Source organism: Apus apus, chromosome Z, assembly GCF_020740795.1.
Source record: "Apus apus isolate bApuApu2 chromosome Z, bApuApu2.pri.cur, whole genome shotgun sequence".
In the NCBI taxonomy this organism is placed as follows: domain Eukaryota; kingdom Metazoa; phylum Chordata; class Aves; order Apodiformes; family Apodidae; genus Apus; species Apus apus.
In genome coordinates this window covers 8,722,071-8,746,307 of record NC_067312.1, presented here as the reverse complement: position 1 = coordinate 8,746,307, position 24,237 = coordinate 8,722,071, and the positions used below count along the sequence as shown (strand labels likewise).

The following is a 24,237-nucleotide window of genomic DNA, read 5'->3' as shown; positions in this document are numbered from 1 at the left end:
TGCAAGATTAATCTCATCCTCATACAGAAAATGTACTTTAAAAGGTCTGATTTCTATTTCCAGATTATCAAAGGAGGATGAAAGTACTGTATCAGCTCTACTAAATAACAGGTCCTGTCTCTCTAAATAGCAGGTGTTTGAAATCACATTATTCCAATGCAATTGCATTTTTACCCACATTCTTGTTGCTTGTCCCTGACACAGACCCCCGCTGGATGTTATTGCCTGTGTTGCTAGCAGGACTTTCCATGGCCCATTCGCATCAACATGTTCCCTTCCTGGGGACTGGGGAGATCTCAGCAGTGATCCCCCATGAGGACATTCCTGCATATTAATGTTAGTGCCAATGATGCTGTGCCACATACGGAAATGGAGGAAAGATTCAGTGGATCAGGGATTTAAAGTAATCAAGTATTTAATGTATGGTGTATGAGGTGAGGAGTTAATGTGGCAGGGATGGTGTCCTGAGGCCAGAAAGGGGGACAGCCTGTTTACTCACCTTCTCTCTGTTGCTGTGGGATCATAGGAGGTGGCTGTGGGAACGCTTGGCTAATCTGGCCATAAGCAGCAGGATAAGCAGCTACAGGGTAAAGAAAGAGAGAAGAAAGAGGGACATATTTCAGTGCTGGGGAGCAAGGAGCTTTCACTCCAAACTGTCATACCAAGCTAGATGTGGGGCTTTCCCCTGCATTTTGGTACTGTGAAGGGCCATCTCATGCAGCCTGAGGTGAGGCAGAAACACCACAGTGGTGGTCCAGGAAGTGCCACATGGTCCTGAGCATTCACCCTCCCTTCAACTTCATCAGCAGTGACTCCTGGGACAGCTATGCAGTGTAAGCAGGGTTCTCTGCTGGGACTTCTCCCAGCAGAGATTCGTAACCATCCCAGATGGTGCCACAAACACATCCATCCATGAGCTCAGCACATTGATGCCCATGCTGACAGCCACGTGAAGAATGCAAGTGCACACTTCCCTGTGTAATCTCTCCTGCACTCTGATTAATTCACAAGCTCATAAAACCAGTTCATAAATGTTTTCTCCCTTACTCTAACCTTTTTATGTCCACACACTGTATAGGCACAGTTGTACATACACTCTCAGATATGTATGTTTTCTTTCATGTCCATAGAGACTTCCTTCCTCTCACACAAACACAGTGGAAACAGTATGCAGCAATTAAACAATTTTCCCCACCTCAGCTTCCCCACCAAGCAGTCAAGGGAAGCCAGTCAGTACCACAGATGGTAGATGATGTGCCTTGCTGCTAAAAATACAGAGTATGGGTCGCCTGTGAACCCAGAGAGAGTGGGATAGGGGCCATGTGTGTGCAGAGGGGTTAATTAACAGCTCAAAGGGTTGAGCTGCTTCCCATCTATCAAACCTCACAAGCAATAAATGACAATAACTAAAACACTGGCAAATGAAGCCCTACACGGAGAATTAAATTAAGTTTCCAGATACAGTGCTGACATGAGATAATAGCCATTCCTCTGCGGGATCTCATGATTGCTCCAGTTACCGCAGGAAATTTGGGGTGGCAGCTTCCTTGCAACGTTGGTCATGGACACCTCATGAGGGGAGGCTGAACATGGTGGGGTCATGGTCTGCACCAGGTCACTTTGGCTGCTGTCAGTCCATCAACTGCAAAGGAGCTGCTCAGCTTACGGGGCCACAGGAGCAGAGGCTGACCTCTCGGGAGCCATGGAGAAATCTGCTGAGAAGCCAGGAGCATGTCTGTGTAGCTCTTAAGCAAGCCTCAAACTAACTAGATGGGGTATGGCTAGTGTAGACATACCCTACAATACAGGGATGTGCAGACATGCCCTGCCAGTCACAGCAGCAGTGATTCTGCAGCATCTGGTTACCCAGCTCCCTTCCTTTCTGCAGCACCCAGGAAACCTGTTATAGAAAGTGGCCTCCACACCAGTGGCCTGGTTTTGCACTTGTGCACTATGTTAAGCAGACTGGGCCTGGGCCTGCCAATGAAGCTGCCCCAAGGTACAGTTAGTGGGAGCCTTTCCCTAGGGAAAGGGAGGAGGTTGCCTTCTAAGGGAGAAAAGACACTGGACTTCATATCAGTTTTCACAAGGAGTGCAAATTTATCTGATTCTGTGGCTCCCAGCCTGCCACTGGATGAGCAAACACCTCCCTAGACCCAGCCCCCTCAGGCGTGTTCAGAGATTAAAGGCTTCAGAGAAGAGAAATGTTTATTGGGAGAAAGTGTTAATACTAACGACCTGCGTACTGCTGCACTCCAGCGTAGGCTTGCTGCAAGGGGTCTGCTGCAGTGGGGCTCTGTGCTGTGGAGATACAAGAGAGAAAAGGAATTGAGGGGTTAAAGCATGACAGGCAGTCTTCACTTCTCTTCCCTCATAAATAGGTGGTATGAGACAGACAAACCTTGCTCACCCTAAGGACAGAACTGCACAGAGGCCCCCATGATGGCTAGGAGGTCTCTGTCCCCTGGCTGTATTCCAGTGAGATTTTGAAGCAAAGGTCACACAAACCTCTCCCCTCTTTCCTTTATCTTAAATTATGTATCCCACCTCTGATCATTCAGACTTTCTGCATTGCTGTAGTCAACCCCAAAGAGCCCGCATCTTCAGCCAGGACTGACACTGTGCTAGGCACTGTGCAAACTCAGATCTCCGTGACAGCTACAGTCGCATTAAACTTTTAATCAGAGCAGAAAACAACATGGACATAGCAGGAGGAAGGAGAAGAGAACAAAGCAGTGGCTTCTGCCATCCCAACATCCCTTGGAAGGATTGCAGTGCTGCCAGGCAGCCCCCTGTGTGAGAGGAGATGTTGCTTGGAGGGGAGGGAGACACCACTTGTCTGCTCCAGGGAGGATGCTGTGAATCTCTGTGTAAGGCATGCAGTCTCTTGCTGGCTTCAAAGTGCATTTTCTCTCTTTATAAGTGTGCATTCCTCCCCCCTAAATCTGTTTATTTTGTGCAACTTTGAAGTCTAGCTCAAATACAACCAAAGCTAGTTAATTATTTTTTTTTTCCTTTTCCCTTTTGGTTGACAGAGGGAGAAAAAGAGAGAGAGAAACATGTTGGATAAGCTCTTTCTTTATCTGCAGCAATAAAATATTTAAAGCAAAACTTGGCTGAACCTCCAGCCCAAATGTCACCTTGGCCCTAATATTTCGCTTCTTGTTATGAGTTTAATTTGAATTTATTGGTGCTGCACAGTTCTACATTTACACAGTCCCTCTGGCTTTGTAACTGTAGGATGATCCCTTAGGAAGCTGCCACTTTTCCCCTGCCATCCCACCTTCTTTCCTACAAGCATGGAGGTGTATCTAGAAGCAGGAGCTTGGAGTTTGCAAAGGTGTGGGCCTCTTGCAAGGAATTGTAATGCCATTGACCTGCCCAAGGAGAGATACTGACTAGCTGCCAAAGTGTGGGGGAATTTTGTAGACCCGAGTGTTAAGGACTCAAGGAACAAAGTGTTTTCTTACAGATGCAAATACCGCTTGAAACTTAACTTCGAAGATCACCATTGATCATGATGGAAGCTTGTGAGATCTTGCACTTGTAGCCCAAAATCCAAGGAGGAATGGTGAGAAGACCAAAGTTTGATGGGAGAAATCCAGTTTGCTGGATAAGGCTTGGAGGCTCTTGTTCATTATGGACATTACTAGATTACAAGGACTTTGAGGATGGGTTAGTCACAGAGAGAAGTAAGTGGGATTGCAGTCTTAGGCTGGAAGTTGTTTGGTTCATTTCCTAGCTGACTTTTGGAGATCCCTCAATATATGTGTAAGTGAAATGAGAAAACACTGCCCTACTTTAGAGATTTTCACATCTTGAAAAGGAGTGTGAGGATAATACATTAAAACTTATGGGACATCAGTGGAAGGCATAATCATAGAATCATAGAATCATAAAATAGAATCATAGAATGGTTTGAGTTAGAAGGGACCTTACCTTAAAGATCATCAAGTTCCAACTCCCCTGCATGGGCAGGGACACCTCACACTAGATCAGGTTGCTCAGGGCTCCATCCAACCTGGCTTTGAATACTTCCAGGGATGGAGCTTCCACAACTTCTCTGAACAGCCGTTCCAGTGCCTTATTACCCTCACACTAAAGAATTTCCTCCTGATCTTTAACTTAAGTCTCTCCTCTTTCAATTTAAAACCATTACCCCTTTTCCTCTCTCTACAAGCCCTTGTAAAAAGTCCCTCCCCAGCTTTCCTGTAGGCCCCCTTCAAGTACTGGAAGGCTGCTATGATGTCCCCCTGAAGCCTTCTCTTCTTCAGGCCGAACAATCCCGACTCCCTCAACCTGTCTTCATAAGAGAGGTGCTCCAGCAATCAGATCATTTTTGTGGCCCTTCTCTGGATACATTCCAACAGCTCCACATCTTTCTTATGTTGGTGGCTCCAGAGCTGGACTCAGTATTCCAGGAGAGGTGTCGATAGGGCAGAGGAGAGGGGCAGAATCACCTTTCCCTCACCTAAAAGAGATGCAAAGCTGTATTTTTGAAGACTAGATGGTCCAGGAAACTGGTGGGAAAAGATAACTATTTGCACTTACTCCTGCCTTCTTGAAGAAGGAAGCAACTAAAGCCTATTCCTCTCTGTTCAGAACTGTTTTCCTCCAAAATGAAAATGTAGAGCATATTGCTCCAGAAGAAAAGCAAACCACTGTGAAAGGTTGAGCAATACACCAGTTTCTGTACACCTTTGGGAGAATGTATCATAGTAACTTGGACCCCCTAAAATGACCAAGTCCTGTCAAGCAGAAGATCTCTCTTGAGGAAGGTGAGGTGATGTGTTAAAGAGAGTAAATCTTTACAAGACAACTATGGTTTTGCAGTCGGAAGTAAAGGAAATTATCTACCATATCTGCCCCAAAGGCAACTGCCTTTCTTGTTCTCTCTCTGACATGCTGACAATTATCAGTGACTGACTCCTCCTTGATACAGCAGAAGTCACTGAGTAGTCCCTGTCTGACTGTGGTCGTTTCCTTTACTCTTTGCCTTAGCTGGGCACACATGGGAACTGCCTAATCTCCCAGCTATAGCTGAGTCTGTCCCAAATAGGACAACTCAGCTCACTGCTGAGCTGCTCTGTGAATATCTCATTTGCCTTTGGAGCCCTACTGTTCCTGTTGTAACCAAGCCATTCTGTTTAGGAAATATACACTGAAAATCATGGTTCACCTTTAAGATTAAATGTTAAAACTGTGCAAATGTTCAGTTTAAATGGTGTGGAAAACCAGGCCTTTAAACTCAGCTTTTTTCCCCCTCCCACTGAAAGCTTTTAGAGTTCACTCTTTTCCTAAGTCTTTATGACTTGTCAACAAGTACAGTATCTAAACAGGGGGTTCTTTCTCAGGAAAGCCTTGATGCCTTATGCCCCAGATCATGCAGGTTTCTTCTTCCTGGCTCACAGCACATGCAAGTCAGTGGGAAGACTTCTCCCTGATTTTGATCAGCTTTCCTCCAAGCTGGGAACCATCTACTCATGGGTAAAGCAGCAGCAATGTGTCTGGTCTTAACACAGAGGATCTGATAACACTGATCTAACTAGATGCTCTTAAAAGGGAGGGAGCTGAAAGCAACCCTGGGCTGTAGGACTTGACAGCCTGGGGAGGTACAAACCCCTGGCATGGGGCTCTGTGTTTTATACATCATCTCACACCCTGCCTTGGCTGTTCGGGAAAAGCAGTGCTAGTGAGTCACCATACGAAGGAATTTAACTTGACATCTCTTAAAAACAAAAGTGTTGACTTTCTCTCACTGGAGAATTTGTTTTCCTGAGCTTGAAGAGTCTGTTTACTCAGCTAATGAAGATGTGACTTCAGTACAGTGGATGTGTCCATGCTGGTCAACATGGCCTAGGAAGATGCAAGGACACAGACTCCAGGGCTGGCAGTGTACCCCGGCATGAAGCCAGGGTAGCTTAGGCAGCCATGAGCATATCTTCAGGCTGCTGCTTACTCTGTCAGATGAATTAAACCCAGTGAAGGGCATAACTGTCTGTGCTTCCAGCTGTAGTGTGGATTAAGCCAATGGCTGGTATTGATCCAGAAATCTCAAGACACAAATTAGACATTTCAGGAAACTGTGGCCATTCTGTGTTCAGTGAAGTGACAGCCCTCCTACATTCTAATGATCCATGAGAATTTCAACAAAGGGTCAAGTGTATGATTCAGAGCCAACATGCCCCAGGGGTTACATTTTACTGTAGGCTGGAGCACGACACGTGCTAAAATTCAAAGTGATGGGGAGACATGAATAATTTCTGTGTCTCAGCATATGGAGACCATGAGGAAATGATGCTTTATGCATCTGCAAGATACACATGACTTAATAGGGTGTGCGTCCCCATGGCCTTCACACAAGTCATGCTGCACAGTGGTAGGAGAGTTACCCTGTTTCAGCCACCCTTACTCATCATCCAGCTGGCCAGTTTTCTCTGTACTGTGGATATTAGTTGAACACAGGCATGCAGGGCTAGGAACAAATGTTAGCTCCTCTGCATGCTGTCTGGGCCAGGGTGTAAGCCTCTGTGGCCCAGAAGCTAAATAGCCGCATAAGGGCTGATAAGAGCTATAGGCATATAGGAGACACTAGACGAGGGACATGGATATAATAAATCACCTTAAAGGGGCTTTTGGACCAGAACTAGCATGTCTCTAAGTTTTAACATCATCAAAAGACCTTGGATGTGCTGGTGACTGTCTGTGCAAATGTGCCCATAGATAACATTTGAAAAAGCTTTCCTTGTGGTCAGACTCACTGAGATCTTACACTTGACATACAGTCACTTAAGAGATTAAATGTGATGTAATGTACACATTGAGGATCGGCTGGTGAAGTGAAAGCAGCAGAGAGGGTCCTGAGAGGCCAGAGGACAACTATCAATCACATCAGCCCTGCTGAATTCCATGTATCCTCACTGCTTTACAGAAGCTGAGGATCTAGCCTTGCCAGGGAAAACTAAAGGTGTACTGTGAAAACAGATGCTAATAGTAACTTCATTTGGCAGCTCAGGGCAAGAGCCTTACCCCTGGACATTGCCTCTATATTAATTTGATCATTTCCATATCTCCATGGGAAAAATCCTACTCAGATACCATTGTTTCTTTGTGAGCCGCTTCTGGCCAAGATGCCACAAGGTGACCATGGCAGATAACCTTCCATAAACCTGGAGGCATAAAACAAGCCAATGACCTACTATATGGCCATAAATATCAATTTAACGAAGGCAGCACTTATTCATTAGGCAGAAGTCAAGAAATGACTCCCAAGTCCTTCAAAGAAAGTAGATCTGTTAATGTCACTTTCCAAATCCTCTGCCTGATGCCAAAGCCCATGGATAATTTCCCAAGTCAGCATGAAATACCAGTGCTTTAAAATTAACACTTGGAAGCTTTCTTACTACTGATATATCTCTAGATTGAAATCTAGTTTTTTGAAGGGATATTCAGTTGGTGTCAGGCCCAACATTTAGCTTTTTTCAGAAAATAAAAGGATGGAGGTGGTACCATGAATTGTGTTGTTAAAAATAAATAAAATCAGTTTAAGTGGTAGTCTACAAAGAGCACCCCCTGAGACAGCCAGCTACAGTGTCCAGCCAAGATGATCTGTTATATGGGCATTGCAGGTGAAAATGGTTGTGGGGGACAGAGGGCTGTAGCCTTCTGTGAGGGTCAGTGTTGTAAATCAGGAGAAGCTGCATTGAAGCCAGTGGAGGTGGTGAGGAAAAGGAATCATGGTTTCTGCCTGAGCTATCAGAAGGAACCCTCCAGCCCCATCAGTGGGTTATGGGACAGCAATCCTGTCACAACTTGGGGTAAGAGAAAGCCAAGGAAATCTGCTCTCCGAAATCAGAGGGACCCAGTATTTCTGAAAGACAAAAGTGGGGTCTGACACATTTTGGGCTTCTAAAACACCCTGGGATTTAACTTTGGTGTAAGAAGGCAGCAAACCTTGCAACTGTATGATATCCTCTTCACACCCAGCTTCTGATTATCTATGCATTTCCTGACAGACAAGTTTATTCCATCTATTTAACTCTATTTCACAAAACTGTTCCCTGCATAGGCTTACAAAAGCATGTTACCACCTGGATTTACAGCTTTGTGTTCTATCCCATCTATTAATTTCTCTCACTATCCCAGAAACATTTTTACATCTCTCCTAGGAGCTGCAGCTTGGTCACTGTTACCACTGAGGAGTTGAATGGGGGAGCAGGGCAATCAAGGACAGGCAGCACTGCTCAGTAAGTGCGGGGGGGAATAAAATAATGAGAACAAATTAAAAAAATCTACATGAAGGCCAGGATTCAAATAAATAAATAAATAAATGGCTGGGAGGGCTCTATTCACCTTCTTAAATCCAATTTAAATCACTCTCTACAGCCCTAATCTATATCCATAATCATATAATTTCATACAACAATCTTGTGAGAGGTCTTAAGAAATTTATGTAGATTAAAATTCATGGGTGCCATAGTAGAGATTCCATATTATTAAGATTGATTAGGACAGCTGATGCTGTGATTAAAGAAGCCAGCGTTTACTGTTGTAGTTAATTAGGTATTCAGACAAAACAATAACTGCAATAACAAAAAGAATTTGCTGATCCGGCAGAAAACAGAGGCTGATCCTGTGTTTTATAGTTCCATTTCACCATTTAGGGGCTGGACACCATTCAAAGACATGTTGTTCTGCTGGTTTTTGTCCTCCATATTAAAGTACCCAAGATATCCACAGCATTTGTGCCCTCTGCTCCATCCTGTTAGTTGGAAAAGCCCTTTTGGTAGCATCCCTGGGTGTTGTAGATGCTTGTTTGCAACAACATATGGGCATACTATAACATTTGTATAGTTAATCCCCGGAAATGAAGATTATCTTCATTGTTTTCTTAATAGTCTCATCTCCAAGCTTCATCCCTAATCAGACCCCTGCTGCGATGGATGCTGTGCAAAAACATTGTAGGAATCATGGCTGGCAATGAAAATCTTCCAGTAGACAAAGCAAGAAAGACACAGAAGACTCAGAAATGCAGAGAGATGGAGGTGGCTGGCCAACGTGACAAACTAATTCAACAGCAGAGTCAGAATCATCTTCCCTCCCTTTGCTTAAGGCCATAAACACATAAGTCAGGGTCAGGTATTAAAAGCTATTAAGTCACTTAAATCCATATTTTTGGGAAGCTTAGTTTAAGTCAGCTTTAAAAATAAAGCTTGAAGTCTTAACTCACTTAGATGCCTCTGAAAACATCAGCACAGAGCCTGATTTGTATTTACACCTTCTTCCAGATCAGAGGAGAAAATACTTTGGCTCTGAAAAGGCTCCCATAACTGCCTTAAACAACCTCATTCATTATGGCTGCAGCATGGTTGTTGGAATACATGGCATCATTAAAGTAGCTTAGACTACAATTGAAGATGGCAACTTGTTATTATATTTTTAATGACTGCATTCCTTCACTTATTTATTTTACCAGTAAAGCGTGGTTTATTGCACATGGCAGATTGTTACAAATGGGTCAAATAAATGCTTCCTAGTCGTAATGATGTTTCAGGTGCTCACTGTTGCAGTTTTGGAACTGCTGATACAAAATATGAATGGGAAAACTCTCACCTGAAGATTTAAGGTGGACAAACACAATGCAGCAAATTATTTCCCTTACTAAGTGAGTTAGTCTCTGGGCCACTGTACCAGGTACATGTCTAGGGCATGATCCCTCTCTGGACCCAATGCTGAGGGGCTTGGTTTTCATCCTGGACTTTCTATAGGTGCAGGCAGGTCACTTGTTTGTTTTTGGTTTTGTGTTTTGTTTTGTTTTCCTATTCCATCTCCTCTCCAAACTCTTCTTGTCTGACATCTTTCAGGACTGCAATGTCAAGCTGGATGCTGGGCTGGGGGAAGTCATCCCTTTCTCTGCCTGTACAAGTGAAGCCTTGATCTCACCCAATGCCACTGGCTGGTGTCTGTCCTGAGCAGGACTGATCCTTGACTGGCCAGTCCAGAACAGCAGCCTGCCCATCATCAGAGCTGCTAGCTACTTGACAAGCTAATAGATAAGGCTGTCATATTAGCATGCCGGCAACTCCTCCTCTACTAAATTAGCTTGGGTAATGATAATAATTACAGATGGAATTCAAATCCTGTCTCTGCTGGCAATGGGTGAAATTGGTAACTGCCTGATAGCTCTTTGTTAAGCCAAGAAAAATGAATTGATGTGCTCGGTTCAGTTCCTAAGACTTGAATTTCTACAGCACAGGAATTCACCTATGGGGGACACCTTTACTGCTAGTCTCAGCAGTGGTTTGGAAATATGTGGGCATAAAGTCTCGTCTGCCCATTTATACTGACAGCCAGTCCTCACGGGAGAGACCTGGACCTCAGATGGGGAATGAAGTGGAACTGGCTGTCTTCCTGGCCCTGACGTACCCACAGTGTAACTGAATGGGAGTGGAGAGACCTCTGCTATGGGTGCAGGCAGGAGAGAGAGCTAGTCCTGGCAGTGGTGGGCACTCAGAAACAGTACTACTGTATGCCTGAGAACAATAATGGAGGGAACATGTTTTTTAAGTATTAAGAGCAATTGAGGGAACTGGGAACTTTGCTTTTGTTTTGCTCAGTAATCTAAGCCCACACCAAATGAGCTCAAGAACTTGGCATGCTGGAGAGCATTCCTCATCTGAAGCTCTACAAAGCTGCCATACCACTGGATCCATCCCTGGCTCTGGTCAAGCTGGACATCCCTTGGCCGAGGAGGAATAAATGTGTTTGAGAGATGTTGGACACTATGAAGTGTATTTCTGCTTCCTACTAGGCACATCACTGGGCAGAAGACCATAGAAAAATCTTCACTATTTTCTGGGGTCTCTGCTCTGTGCCTTCATCCAACTGCTACAGATCACTGATCCTTTGGCAGCCAAACTCTTCTCTCTCTCTTTTACTGCCCTTGCTCTCCCCATTTTTGCATCTCTGGCAGAAGAGTGCAATCCCTGTTACTATGGCTAATCTGGAAATGGCAAACACTTATGCTGCTGCAAAGTGACTCATAAGTTCATGGCACAACAGATTAGGCACTTTGTACCCACTATATGTTGTGACACATTGCCAGATTCTATAGCTCTGCAAGCTGGAAGACTAAAGGGCAGGCATGAATACACAGAAAGGTCAGATCTCCAAAGAGGCCTGGACTACTGAAAGAGGAAATATTTATTCCCTTCTTATTATGATCATGCTAAAAAATGCATTGTGAGGCATTATATGCTGGTTGAGGTTGGAGAAGGTGAAAGCATGGCTTGCAAAGAGTATGCCTTCCAGGAATGGTTTTCCAGTGCTACTGTATGGATCCATAGCCTGGCCAGAGCCACAGAAAAAAATTATTCCTGCAGAGACTATGGTTATGATCAGAAACCTGTTGAGTAAGGATGCGTGACCTACTCTTCCCTTTACCCCAAAGCCATAGATGGTTCAGTAGTCTGACTGAAATGATAACATGGGTGCTCCTGGTTCAGACAAAGGGGATCTTAAAAAAGGGGGAAGAAAATGAGTGAAACTATGGGGTAAATACGATTACATGGCAAGGACTTGTTTTTATAGTGTAAAGATCACAGAATCACAAAATCTTAGGGGTTGGAAGGGTTCTCAAAAGATCATCCAGTCCAACCCCCCTGCCAGAGCAGGATCACCTAGAGCACACCACACAGGAACAAGTCCAGGCTGGTTTTGAATGTCTCCAGCAAAGGACACTCCACAGCCTCTCTGGCAGCCTGTTCCAGTGCTCTGTCACTCTCACAGTAAAGAAGTTCTTCCTGATAGTCATATGGAACCTCCTATGCTCCAGTTTGCACCCATTGCCCCTTGTCCTATCACTGGTCATCACTGAAAAAAGCCTGGCTCTGTCCTCCTGACACTTGCCCTTAATGTATTTGTAAACTTTGATGAAGTCAACCCTCAGTCTCCTCTTCTCCAAGTTAAAGAGACCCAGCTCCCTCAGCCTTTCCTCATAAGGGAGATGTTCCACTCCCTTAATCATCTTTGTGGCTCTGTGCTGGACTCTTTCAAGAAGTTCTCTGTCCTTCTTGAACTGAGAAGCCCAGAACTGGACACAATATTCCAGATGTGGCCTCATCAGGGCAAAATAGAGGGGGAGGAGAACCTCCCTTGACCTACTAACCACACCTTTTCTAATACACCCCAGGATGCCATCGGCCTTCTTGGCTACAAGGGCACATTGCTGGCTCATGGTCATCCTCCTGTCCACCAGGACCCCCAGGTCTCTTTATCCTACACTGCTCATCAGCAGGTCAGCCCCCAACCTGTACTGGTCCATGGGGTTGTTCTTCCCCACATGCAAGACTCTACACTTGCCCTTGTTGAATTTCATCAAGTTTCTCCCCACCCAACTCTCCAGCCTGTCCAGGTCTTGCTGAATGGCAGCACAGCCTTCTGGTGTGTCAGCCACTCCTCCCAGTTTAGTGTCATCAGCAACTTGCTGAGGGCACACTCTGTTCCCTCATCAAGGTCATTGATGAAAATACTGAACAATACCAGTCCCAGTACCAACCCCTGAGGGACTCCACTAGTCACAGACCTCCAACTAGATTCTGTCTCACTGACCACAACTCTCTGACTTCTTCCTTTCAACCAGTTCATGATCCATCTCACTACCTGATCATCAAGACCACACTTGCTCAGTTTATCTATGAGGACGCTGTGGGAGACAGTGTCACATGCTTCACTGCAATCAAGATGAACTACATCTACTGCCCTACCATCATCTAGTTACTTCCTCATGGAAGGCTACAAGGTTGGTCAAACATGATTTTCCCTTGGTAAAACCATGTTGACTGCTCTTAATGGTCCCCTCATCCTTGTTATACCTAGAGAGAGTGCCAAGAACAAGTTGTTCCATCACCTTTCCAGGGATGGAGATGAGGCTGACAAGTCTGTAGTTACCTGGGTCCTCCTTCTTGCCCTTCTTGTAGACTGGAGTGACATTTGCTATCCTCCAGTCCTCAGACACCTCTCCTGTTGCTCACGACTTACCAAAGATGATGGAGAGTGGCCTAGCAATGACATCTGCCAGTTCCCCCAGCACCACAGGTGTATTCCATCCAGACTCATCCATTTATGGATGTCCAGATTGCTTATGTGATCCCTAACCCAATCCTCATCTACCAAAGCAAACTCCTCCTTCATCCTGACTTCTTCTGGGGCTTTAGGGATCTGTGGCTCCTGTTAAGAGTCTGGAGCACTAAAGACAGAGGCAAAGAAAGCATTCAGTACCTCTGCCTTCTTTATATCCTCTGTCACCATGGCATCTACCTCATTCAGCAGTGGGCCTAGATTGCCTCTAGAGTTAGTTCTATCTGCAATATATTTGAAGAAGCCCTTTTTATTGTCTTTGACCTCACCAGCAAGGTTTAGTTCCAAGGAGGCCTTAGTGATTGTGTAGTTCTGGATTCCTTTAGATGCAGCATCGAAAGTATTTTATCTAGACACAAAGATGGACATGCAGACAAACTGTACAACTAATGGGATTTATTTGAGTCTGAATTATGGGGTTGATATGCCTCTACAGATTTTGATTGTCCTGTTTTCCTGTTTTCAGGCAACAAACAACATTCTAGTACAGGATATAATGGTGCAAACCCACACTTTCGTGTTTTTGTGGAGTATGAAAGAGTATCTGAGAACAAAATTCAGGGTTTAAAAAATATATGGCAAGTCATAATCATGATAAGACTATGGTTATGTACATAATACTGCAGGACTCTTAGCCACTTTCAAAATGAAAAATATACTTTTAAAAATAGTTGTTTGGAAGATGCTGACTTTGGATGGGAACCAACATATTCTTTCCTTCTCTATAATGTTAGTGCAATTGCATGCTTAGCTTTAATATTTTATTTCTACCCTTGCATTTGGAAACAGACATGCAGAACCAGAGGGCAGTGCCAGTAACAGATGTTACAGAGAAGAGTGTGAAAAATCCCATAATGAGCAATGGTGAAATAAGCTGCCCAATGATGAAAATTTCTTTCTAACCTCAAAAATTGGTGGCTTGCTGATATACTAAAGCATGAAGGTTTGGGTAATTTCTACATTTTTATCCAGTCTGATATGGCTGTTGATGTTCTCATTACCCATCTAAATGCCTAATAATATTTTATATATATATATATGCATTTATAATGGTGCTAAGCTCCAGACCTTAGCAGAAGTAAAGTTTTGGAGAGTGCATAAATGCTCATAAGAAGGAAGTGAGTGAGACAGAGCAAACACATGATGTGTCTTACACCCAAACTTCTTCAAAGGGGCTTGATTTCCAGGTTTCATTGCTAGTGATGACAGGCAGAAGTAAAATGAGAGGTGAGGATCTGGCCTACCATTGTTCCCTTTACACCTCTGCTATAACTTCAGATGTCACTAAGTTACAGGAAAGCTGAGCACTGAGAAAAACCAATATACTGCTGAAGACATGTTGAGATAAATCCAGATGTTACACAAGGCAGACTATTTGGATGTCAGCTTTACTGTCAGAAAAGACCCTCTCTGTCTCAAGCAAACAGGAGCAAAGATGACTGTCACCTTTCAGTGTTTTAGGCTGTTGGGATTTAATGTGAATTGCTGGCTGAGCGAGTCTCTCCAAAACTCAGAGGGAATCAGATTGAGGCCACTGACTTTTATATAATCATGGATGAAATACATAACTGAAAGTCTCTTTAATTATGGGTGTAGTTGGAGATAGTAACAAAAGCTTAAGTCATTAGGATTAATGTAGAAAGATAATTTTTTTCTCTGATATCTGCAGTAACGGACCATTGAAGATTAGCTAAAAAAGATAGATATACCAGAAAAAAAGGTAGACATTGAAATTTATGAATAAACAGAGAGATTGATAGAGTGGGAAACAGGGATGTTCTTAGATGGATATTTGAACAAATGGCAATATTTATATTACCATAAAGACAGGTTGCATCCTTGCTGCTGTGGTGGAGCTGACTGAGCACACTAAGGGCTCACTGGAATGTTCTGATGCCTCCATAGCTTCTAAGAGCTCTCCATCTCTCTAAGCTGCTACAAACATGGATATACACGCCTAACTGTTAGCACAGTAAGCACGCTGATTTCAGTTCTGCTTAAACTTGAACTCACGGTTAAATGTTTACAAAGTGTGTCTGTGAGGAGGATTATAGTTATTTTGCAATACTCTTGGTATTTTCTGGCCTTTCATTTGCTGCATTCACAGGTTGGCTTTTTCTCAGTGACCTTATCTGAACTCTAAATAAATAAGACTATTTTTCTGCATTATGTGATATGTTTCCTTGTAGCTCACAAAGTCCCCTGTGAAGTTGAATCTTCTCAGTTTTCACTACTGGCTGAGATTGTAAGAATTTATTTTTTTTTTTCCTTAGAATATTTGTAGGCTTTTTTTGGCTGGACCATCTTAATCAATGTTTCATTTCCTGTCAGACTAGATCAACGTATGAGTGCCCCAGGGCACAACATTCATTTGCTAGCTAGTGGCTAGAATCAATTAGTAACATTTACTTCCAATTTTATTGATATGATTGTTATTATTAGTATGTTTACAGCAATGGTAAGGAATGTCTTCCTAGCAGAAACACATATTGGAGGAGAGGGCTGTCTTAAATCTTGAGGATTCTGAAAAAGTGTAGATACACATTCAGGACTGAGTTCTTGGTGATTAGTCTCAGAGTGTCCTTATATTTGTAAGCACAGGTATAGAGGCACATATGTATTCTTTAACATCTCTCATTCATTCCTGACTGTCAGGGCTTGCAAAATCACTCCTTCAGTGCTGGCATCTTTTGAGCTAGTCACAGTTTGAATCCCAGCAGCAGTTCATTGGTGGTGTGCCACAAAAGGGTGAAGCTGGGCCCATTCTTTGGCTATATTGAAGGAGCTACAGTCTCCAGACACCTGGTAAGGCAACAGTATTTGGATGCAGTGGGCATTTTGGATACCAACACCCACTGTCTGTGCATGGAGTCTGAGGCATTGGAGCAATTTGGGTCAGCAGCCATGCAGACCCTTTCGCCTTGTGTTTCCACAGCAATCCAGCTGCAGGGGAATCCCAGTAGGAGATATCAATGGTGGATGCTAGGAGATACTCCTTCAAAGCTAGCCAAACCCAAGATTTTTGAGAGAATCACTAGGAGATCTGCCAGCATGAACTGGTTTGGCCTCAGATCAAATTTTAGCTACAGGAAAACATGATGAGTCTCCTGATTGTAGTCACCAGGCAAGTAATTGAGCAGATGAACACTCAATTTTTCAGCAAAAAGATTTTCCACCTCCAAAATATCTTTTTTTTTTTTTTTTTTTTTTTTCCAGATTTAATTGTATAGGAACTGCAGCTGGATAAGATCTAACAATACCAATGCTAGAATGAGTCCTGATGGTCTGGGGAATAATCCTTCTGGGGTTACATATGCTAGACAAAGCTTGTGGATATGGGTAGACGTAGAATCATAGAATCATAGAACTATTCAGGTTGGAAAAGATCCTTGGGATCACCAAGTCCAACCATCCCATCATCTCTACTCTACAAAGTTCTTCCCTAAACCATATCTACCAATACTACATCCAGAAGACCCTTAAACACACCCAGGGATGGTGACTCCACCACCTCCCTGGGCAGCCTATTCCAGTGTCTAACCATACTTTCTGTGATTTTTTTTTCCTAATGCCCAGTCTAAACCTCCCCTGTTGCAGCTTGAAGCCATTCCCTCTTGTTCTGTCGCTAATTACCTGTGGGAAGAGACCAGCACCAACCTCTCTGCAATGTCCTTTCGGGTAGTTGTAGAGACTGATGAGGTCTCCCCTCAGCCTCCTCTTCCTCAGACTAAACATTCCCAGCTCCTTCAAGCGTTCTTGATAAAATTTATTCTCTAGGCCCTTCACCAGCTTTTTTGCCCTCCTCTGTACTCGCTCCAGCACCTCGATATCTCTCTTGAATTGAGGTGCCCAAAACTGGACACAATACTCTCCCTAGGAGTGAAGAAGTGAGTTTTGATCACAACATTGGTCTTGCTTACCTGGGTAAGGGTGGATGCCATTAGCAAACACGGCTTCTGCGGCAGGCTGCCCGTTAGCCTGTGGCGGGAGGCCAGTGAAACCATTCACTCCAATGGGAGATGGGATGCTAGGCACAGCTGGTGCAGTTATGCCAGGAGGCGTGCTTCCACCTGCAAATGGGGAGGGAACAAAATCCAAGCTGGTCAGTACTGGAAGCAGTAATAAAATGGAGAAAACCTCTGGCACAACAGCTGTGACCACCACACAGAAATGTTCTGATACTCCAAGAAATGAAAAATCTCCCAAGATGTTCTGACTGTAGGCACTGCTCCTCTGTCTGGAATAATAATAATAACAACAACAACCACTACCAGCAACAACAATAATAGCATTTTCGGGGTTGAAAGAAGCTTTTAAAGGTCATGTAGTCCAAACCCCATCAATGAGCATGGCCATCTTCAACTAGATCAGGTTACTCAGAGCTCTGTCAAACCTGACTTTACAAGTTTTCAGGGATGGGGTGCCTCTTTACAACCTGTGCCAGTGTTTCACCACCCTCATAGTAAAAAATTTCTTACTAATACCTAGCCTAAATGTACCCTTTTTCAGTTTAAAACCATTATCTCTTGTCCTTTAACAACAGCCCCTGCTGAAATATTTGTCATCATATAAGCCTCCTTTCACTATTGAAAAGCCACAATAAGTCTTGCAATACTTTCTTCAACAGAATGAAGCTCTTGCTTGGTGATCGTGGTCTTTAGACTAGACCCATATCTATCATTAAACACTACAGAAAACTACAGAAACACCACCCTTCCTCATCAACTTTCTCCCTGGAGTATTACCTGTTTAGATTGCTAAATAAGCAGATATTCCTTTCAGGGATATCATTTAGCACCAGAAGCAAATTCTCAGCCCGACCTTTCTGAAGCAGTTCCTCTCAGTTTCTCTTCAGAGGTGACAGCTTTGTGGGCATACTGATTTCCAGGACTACTTTGCTCTCTCATGAATACACATTTCATGTACAAACTCATTCTGAACTTTCTCAGCACCAGGGTTCCTGTAAAGTTTGGCAAGTTGATTCATAGCCTAAAGACAGCTAGTGATAATTTTTTTAATGTCACCGTTTAGCCCAAACTTGACTTTGTAGAGTTCTAGCAGAGATCTCCTACTCGGCATGGACAAATTTGGGCAAGACCTGTCTCTTTAATGGAATTGTACTCCTCTTCATCTTCCTAGACGCATCCAGTAGAGAACTGTAATGCTGTCACTTCAGAAGAACAACTCAGTCTTTATGTTCAGGTGGGATCCTGTCACCCACTGGTAGAGAAGAATTCTTACATTTCTGAGGAGAGAATTAAATCCCTCTGCTGCTTCACTGTATGCTCCTACGTATGTTTGAAACTGGGCAATCTGTTCTTCTTGCAACATATTTGGGATGTTTTTGGGAACCAAAAATGAGTTTTCAGTAAGTATGAAATAGCATTTTTCTCTTGTTAACTGTGAGTGGGAAGTTAAACTATCTTATCTACAGTAATATCTTTTCTGTATCAGGGTATACTACTGATTGAAAACACTATTTTTGCAGTAAACTCTTTTTTAAACCACTTGCAGAAATGTTCTTCATCGTAACAGCATTCCATGATGGGTTAGTCAAAATAATTATTTAACAACTGCTTAAATTTGTGTTGGTGCTTTAAGAAAGCCAATAGAGATGCATGAGATGTTTTAATATGATGTGATTTGAGCAGCCCAAAAAGCAGGCGATATTTCAGCTCTTCTCTTATACCCTCAGCAGAAAACCTGCTGCTTCCCCATTGCTTATTTAAATGGTGTTGGCCTTTAAAAATGTCCTCTGTGGAGGTACAGGGAGCCAGCAGTGGCAACTGAAATCCAAAGGCAATGCTCTCAGCATATGCCATTAGCTTGCAAATCACAAAGGTTAGTTAAAATTTCAGTTGCTTTTCTGGATCTCTTTTTCATTTTCATAGAAAATGTAATAATTTTTTTCTTCTTAAATTGCAGGAAGAGATTTGTGATTGCTATTTTGTGCATGTTTAAGGAAGTTTAAGCATGTTCATTGCAATTCTTTAATTTTCTTCTTAGAAGGAACCTCCCTGGAGAGGCTGGATCTGTAGCTGGAGCAAAACTGGCATAAAGCCACTACAGAGAACAAATGGCAGTGGTGCATGCCAGTTGTGGATTTCATCCCTGGTTTGAGATTTCTTGCTGCAGCTATATCAGGTGCAGATTTACAACATGGAGGGAGGGAGGGAGAAGAGAAGGAAGGAATTCTAAATGGCATTTAATTTCTGTCCCCTCTGATCAGTTAACAGAGTGGCAGTCCCTCTGCAGATGCACTTTTCACCCAAATTATAACAATGATGGGAGAAATGCAAAACTTGAACAAAACTTTCAGAGCTGTCAATTTAATTGTCTTGCAGTTATGGACCATTGTGTGAGATGAACATGACTCTTTATGGAGAAATGTCAAAATTCCAGAAATTACCATAACATTTTTAAGGCCTGATTTACGTACCCACTGGGACTACCTCCTGCACTGCATTGGCACCTGGCAAACCAGGTGACTAGTTTAAGCTAGATATCTGAGGTTTGTATGGTTGAAGACAGGTGAGATAGAGTCTGTTAGGTTTGCCTGAACACAAAACTCTTCGAGTTCATAGGTCCCATTGGAACTCATAAGCCTGAATGAATTCATGCCTATACACCAAGAAACCCACTCTTCTAGAGGCAGGATGCATGGAAAAGCAGCTGGGTTAGGAGGCCTGAAGAAACCAGCACAGAAGCATTGCACTCAGCCACTACCTCCAGAGCCTCTAGGACTTCTGAGTTACCAGTGTTCTTTTTCTAACAGATTTTTTCTTTTGCTTAGGAACGATCAAAACATTATTTTTTTTTTAAACACAAAAACCAAAAAAACAACATTCCAAACACTTTTTCTAATGCCTGTTTTTCAGAGAACTTTGAAATGTTTCATTTTCATTCCAAGTCAGAACAAAGATATACTTCAATGGCTGGAAATCCTACTATGAAGCAGAATGATCATTTTCCATTTGGCTTTCTGAATGCTAACAAAAGACAGCAGGAGGATTCACGTTAGGCTTCAGATATCTCCTGGCTACTCAGAAATTGCTGTTAGTGTTGTAGGTTTGCTTGCTCAGAGGTTGTGTGAAGCATTTTCTATCCATCTTATCACAAGCTTTGTCAGTGTTGTTGTAATACAAGGAGTAATTTCAAAGTCTAAGCATTTCACCCAAGGAATAATTTCCAATGAACATTTTCACAACCTGTTACAGGGTTTTTTCATGAAGGAAGTTACCCCTTCAAGGTAAATCTGTAATAATGCCCAAGTGCACAGGCTCTGTGATTGAAAATATGTCATAAGGAGAGTGCAAAAACTGCCACAATGGAAGAGATCAAGGGATCATCTAAACCAGCATCTCATTTTCAATAATGACCAGTCATGGGTGTTTTGGAAAGCATGTAAAAAACATGAGCTTTCCTCTCCTGTATTCTGACAATAAGAGTCCCCAGAAGGCACCAGGCACCGCAGAAGAGGAGCAGAGCTAACACTGACATAAGATCTGGGATATTTTTCATGTGCTGGATACCATGGAAGGCACAGAACTAGGCTGTTGTACTGGTGTTTCCACACCTATGTCACACAACTTGCTCATTCTCAAGACTTATTTATATGCAAAAGAGATTTTGCTCTTTTGTGGTGGGGCTGTCACAAACTGCCTGAATTCAGCTTTCCAGACCCTGAGAGCATTTGAATTCCAGGCAGTCTTTGTTTGACGTTCTCTCTGCTCCCGCCAACAGAAAACAAATCTAGCTAACGCAAATATGATAATCTTTCCAGCAGTGGGTTTAGAGGGTGCACATATAATTAAACCACTTTTCTATTTGGATTTGCAGTAGCTCCATCGGTTTGTTGTTTATACATTTATTGTTGTGTAAACATATATTTTGAAATGTGTGGTATAAGATTTTTGAGTCAAGCACTTTTCCTCGGGTCTCCGTAAGTTCTTGGGGAAGGAGATCTGTATTTCTCTCTCGCCTTTTTTTTCCTCCTCATGTTCTAATGCAAGCAAAGGAAAATATAGGTATCTGATTCCAGTGGCTGCTAGCTAACACTGTTCGCAGCTGCAGACTGCAAAGAGATACTAACCTGTGTGTGACCAGGGAAATTTCCTTTGGCAGACAGGTTACCAGAACTCAGATCATTAAGAATGGCCCTCAAGCCTGCACTGCTGTTGTGCCCTATCTTCCTGCCATCCACTGTTTCTCAGCCAGGAGACATCCTTCCTGGCTACTTCCTCAGACGGCTTTTTCCTGCTCCAGGGCTGGTACAGACCTTGTCATGTTTGTCAATGAAGCTGCCCCTTTCCTCTCCTACTGCTCTGCTCTAGATTCCCAGGTCCTGTTCTGCCGAATGCTGCCTGCAACACAGCTGTCTCAGGCATGGCTCACTCCTCCCATGTCTCATCCCAAACCTCGGTCAAGCTGGTCCCCTCCAGGCCAGCTTGATTCTTTAAGGTTCACACCATTGGTCCCAACCCCAGTGCATCTCATAGGAATAACCTGCATTACCCCATGGACTCTTTTATCCCAACCTATCCTGTGGAATTGAGTGCTCTGCTCCCTTACCAGTCTCAGTGGTATATTGTAAAGCTCTCCAAATTCTCACTTCTTTTTTCTCATGATTTGTCCCCACTTTCCCTGATGCCCTGCTTCCTGCATGCCACTCCATGACTATTAACCTTGCCAGTTCCTTGACCTGTTTGTGCTCAAATTATTTCCTTGTTTTTCAAGCCACAGAAAAGCCAGTCCTGTTTATGTTTCAGTCTACTTCTCTGCCTGTTGAATTATACACTGCAGCTCCTAACATGGGTTTCTTGTGGCACCTCACAGCCTATCCAGATCCTGAAAGTCCTTCACTGACTGTCTGTCTCTGCTCCAGGACCTAGAAACCCTCCTACAAAACATTTGCATCCCAGGTAGCACCAGAGGCCTTCCCTGAATACCTCTGCCCTATTTCAAAATAGGAAAAAGGCTTATGTGTTACAAATACATATCTCATCTTGATGATGTTGCATCTAACCACAAACCTTATTTTGTTTGTCTATAGACCAGCCTGGCTATGACAGCACCAGCACTGACCAGCTGGACATCTATATGCAGCACCAGTAAACCAGTGGTGGTCACTGAGGAGTGTTTTGTGTCATTTGGAGGGTGCTAAGTGCTAAAGGAAAGTTGTGTAAGGGTTAAGGTAAAGAAGGAAGGGTCATGGTTGAGAATTCTTTCCAATGCCTTCCCTGGAAACACCCTCCATCCTTCCTGGCAAGGCCATTGCATCCTGCTTTAGTGAGCCCCCTGGCTTTTCTCCTCCACCAGTGAGTACCACTTTGCATGGGGCACAGCTAGCCCAACAGCCCACTGCTGACTTTGCCCTTACAACTGTTTGATGAGACATAAACTGGAATACACAGTAACAGCTTCTCTCTGTCTTTTTCCTTCTCTCCCAGTCCACAAAAGGATTCAGTCAGCTCCACTTGTCACTGCTGGTGGCCCTCACCGACCAGACCAACATTTCAGTAAACGTTCAGTGAAGGAGAACCTGTCAGCTAGTACGTCCTGCCAGGTCTCCTCTGGGATATGCCCAGATGATTTTTGCCCATCACCCTCTAGACCTCCTTGACCCCTTACCTGAGGTTGGTGTCATGGGGGCGGCTGCCAGGCCGTTCATGTTGAGAGCTGCCATCTGCTGCATCTGGGCTGCGGCAAAGGCTGCCATGGGGTTCAGGTAGCCACCCTGCGCCACCGACGCCATGATCGCGGCCTGCTGCTGCATCAGCTGGAACAAAGAGAGCAGGGAAAAAATATCACGCAGTCACCGGCTGGGCAGCCTCTGGCACCGGCAGCAGGGTGGGGAACTGGTGAGGGTATGAGGCATCCCTCTGTTTTGAGATGTGAGCTCACCGTGCCATGGCTTTCTTTCTATCTATAGAAGCTGAAGGCTAAGTGCATCTTTACATCTTGGGGTCTTTGTGGCTCCTAGTCTCATGATGTGTTCCCCAGTGCGGAGTTCTCCTGTGAGTTTGGACTCATAGAATCACAGAAGGGTTTGGGTTGGAAGGTGCACAAAAGATCATCTAGTTCCAGCTCCTCTGCCTGGGCAGGGACACCTCCCACTAGACCAGGTTGTTCCAAGCCCCATCAAACCTGGCCTTGAACACTTCCAGAGGTGGGGCAGCCACAGATTCTCTTGGAAACCTGTGCCAGTGTCTTATCATGCTCACAGAAAACAATTTATTCATAACATCCAATCTAAATTTACCCTTCCAGTTTGAAATGGTTCCCCCTCATTCTATCACTCCCCCTCATCCCAAAACTCAACCATCTGACCTGCTGGTACTTCCCTGATGAGAAAGGCAGACAAAAGACATTGTATGATCCTGAGCAGAGAGGTTTCATGGCTTACATTGCTTGTGTCAAAGCCCTGGGAAAGCACTGGTGGCTGATGACCAGTGTATGTGGAGTGATGGAGAGAGGGGATCTCTTCTCCAGAGCAGCACGCTTAGTTCTGTGGGGGTAACCTCGTTTATTGCCATCTGTCAGTGACAACAATTGTTTTTTCCTTCTGCTACTGAGAGGCCTCTGGTAGGCACCAAGCAAAATCATGACCAAATATTCTAACCAGAGTATAGCACCTCCTTCCAACACAACCAAGCAGAGGATCTCAGAAGAGCTGTACAAGGGAAGTGAGATCCCCTCCTGCTTAGCAAGATTTATACTTTGTATTGGGAAAATCACTTCCCTGTTTTGATCTGAGATAACTTTCTTAATTATTTTTTTCCAGAGAAGGAGCAAAATGCTGCCTCTTTTAGGCAACCTACAATAGGCAGAAAGAAGGAACCCAGACTGTATTTTCAGGCACTTGGGACTAAAAATTTTGGGTCTGGAAATGCTTCTTACATTAAAACCAGACTTTTCTATCATTATTTTACACTCTGAACCTAGCACACAGTCAGTGCAGTTCATGTGTATAGTATGGCCACCGGGGGCTTGTAAAAAGGTCTGAAGGAGAAGACAGGCTAGGTGAAGCTGTCTCTTGTTTCCTTCCCTGGGGTTGTACAAGAAGCCAGACAAGGCAGGTTTGAGTTTGAATCCAACCCC

At 43.8% G+C, this 24,237-nt stretch overlaps 1 protein-coding gene across 10 annotated transcripts in view; it reads right to left on the bottom strand.

Annotated features, from left to right (window-relative positions):
- Positions 1-24,237, bottom strand: part of CELF4 (CUGBP Elav-like family member 4) — a 733,798-nt gene that overhangs the window by 54,198 nt on the left and 655,363 nt on the right. For 6 of the 10 annotated variants that reach the window (XR_007891849.1, XM_051643093.1, XM_051643095.1 and 3 more), the window contains exons 7-10: positions 22,768-22,915; positions 17,058-17,207; positions 2,236-2,301; positions 500-580 (exon numbers count right to left, since the gene is read on the bottom strand). Coding sequence is in view for 9 of the 10 variants with exons in the window: in XM_051643093.1 (XP_051499053.1) it covers positions 500-580; positions 2,236-2,301; positions 17,058-17,207; positions 22,768-22,915 (445 nt within the window). In the remaining variant the exon portion in view is untranslated. The remainder of the gene's footprint in view (positions 1-499; positions 581-2,235; positions 2,302-17,057; positions 17,208-22,767; positions 22,916-24,237) is intronic. The other 4 variants (XM_051643096.1, XM_051643102.1, XM_051643098.1 and 1 more) reach the window with 1 other exon arrangement.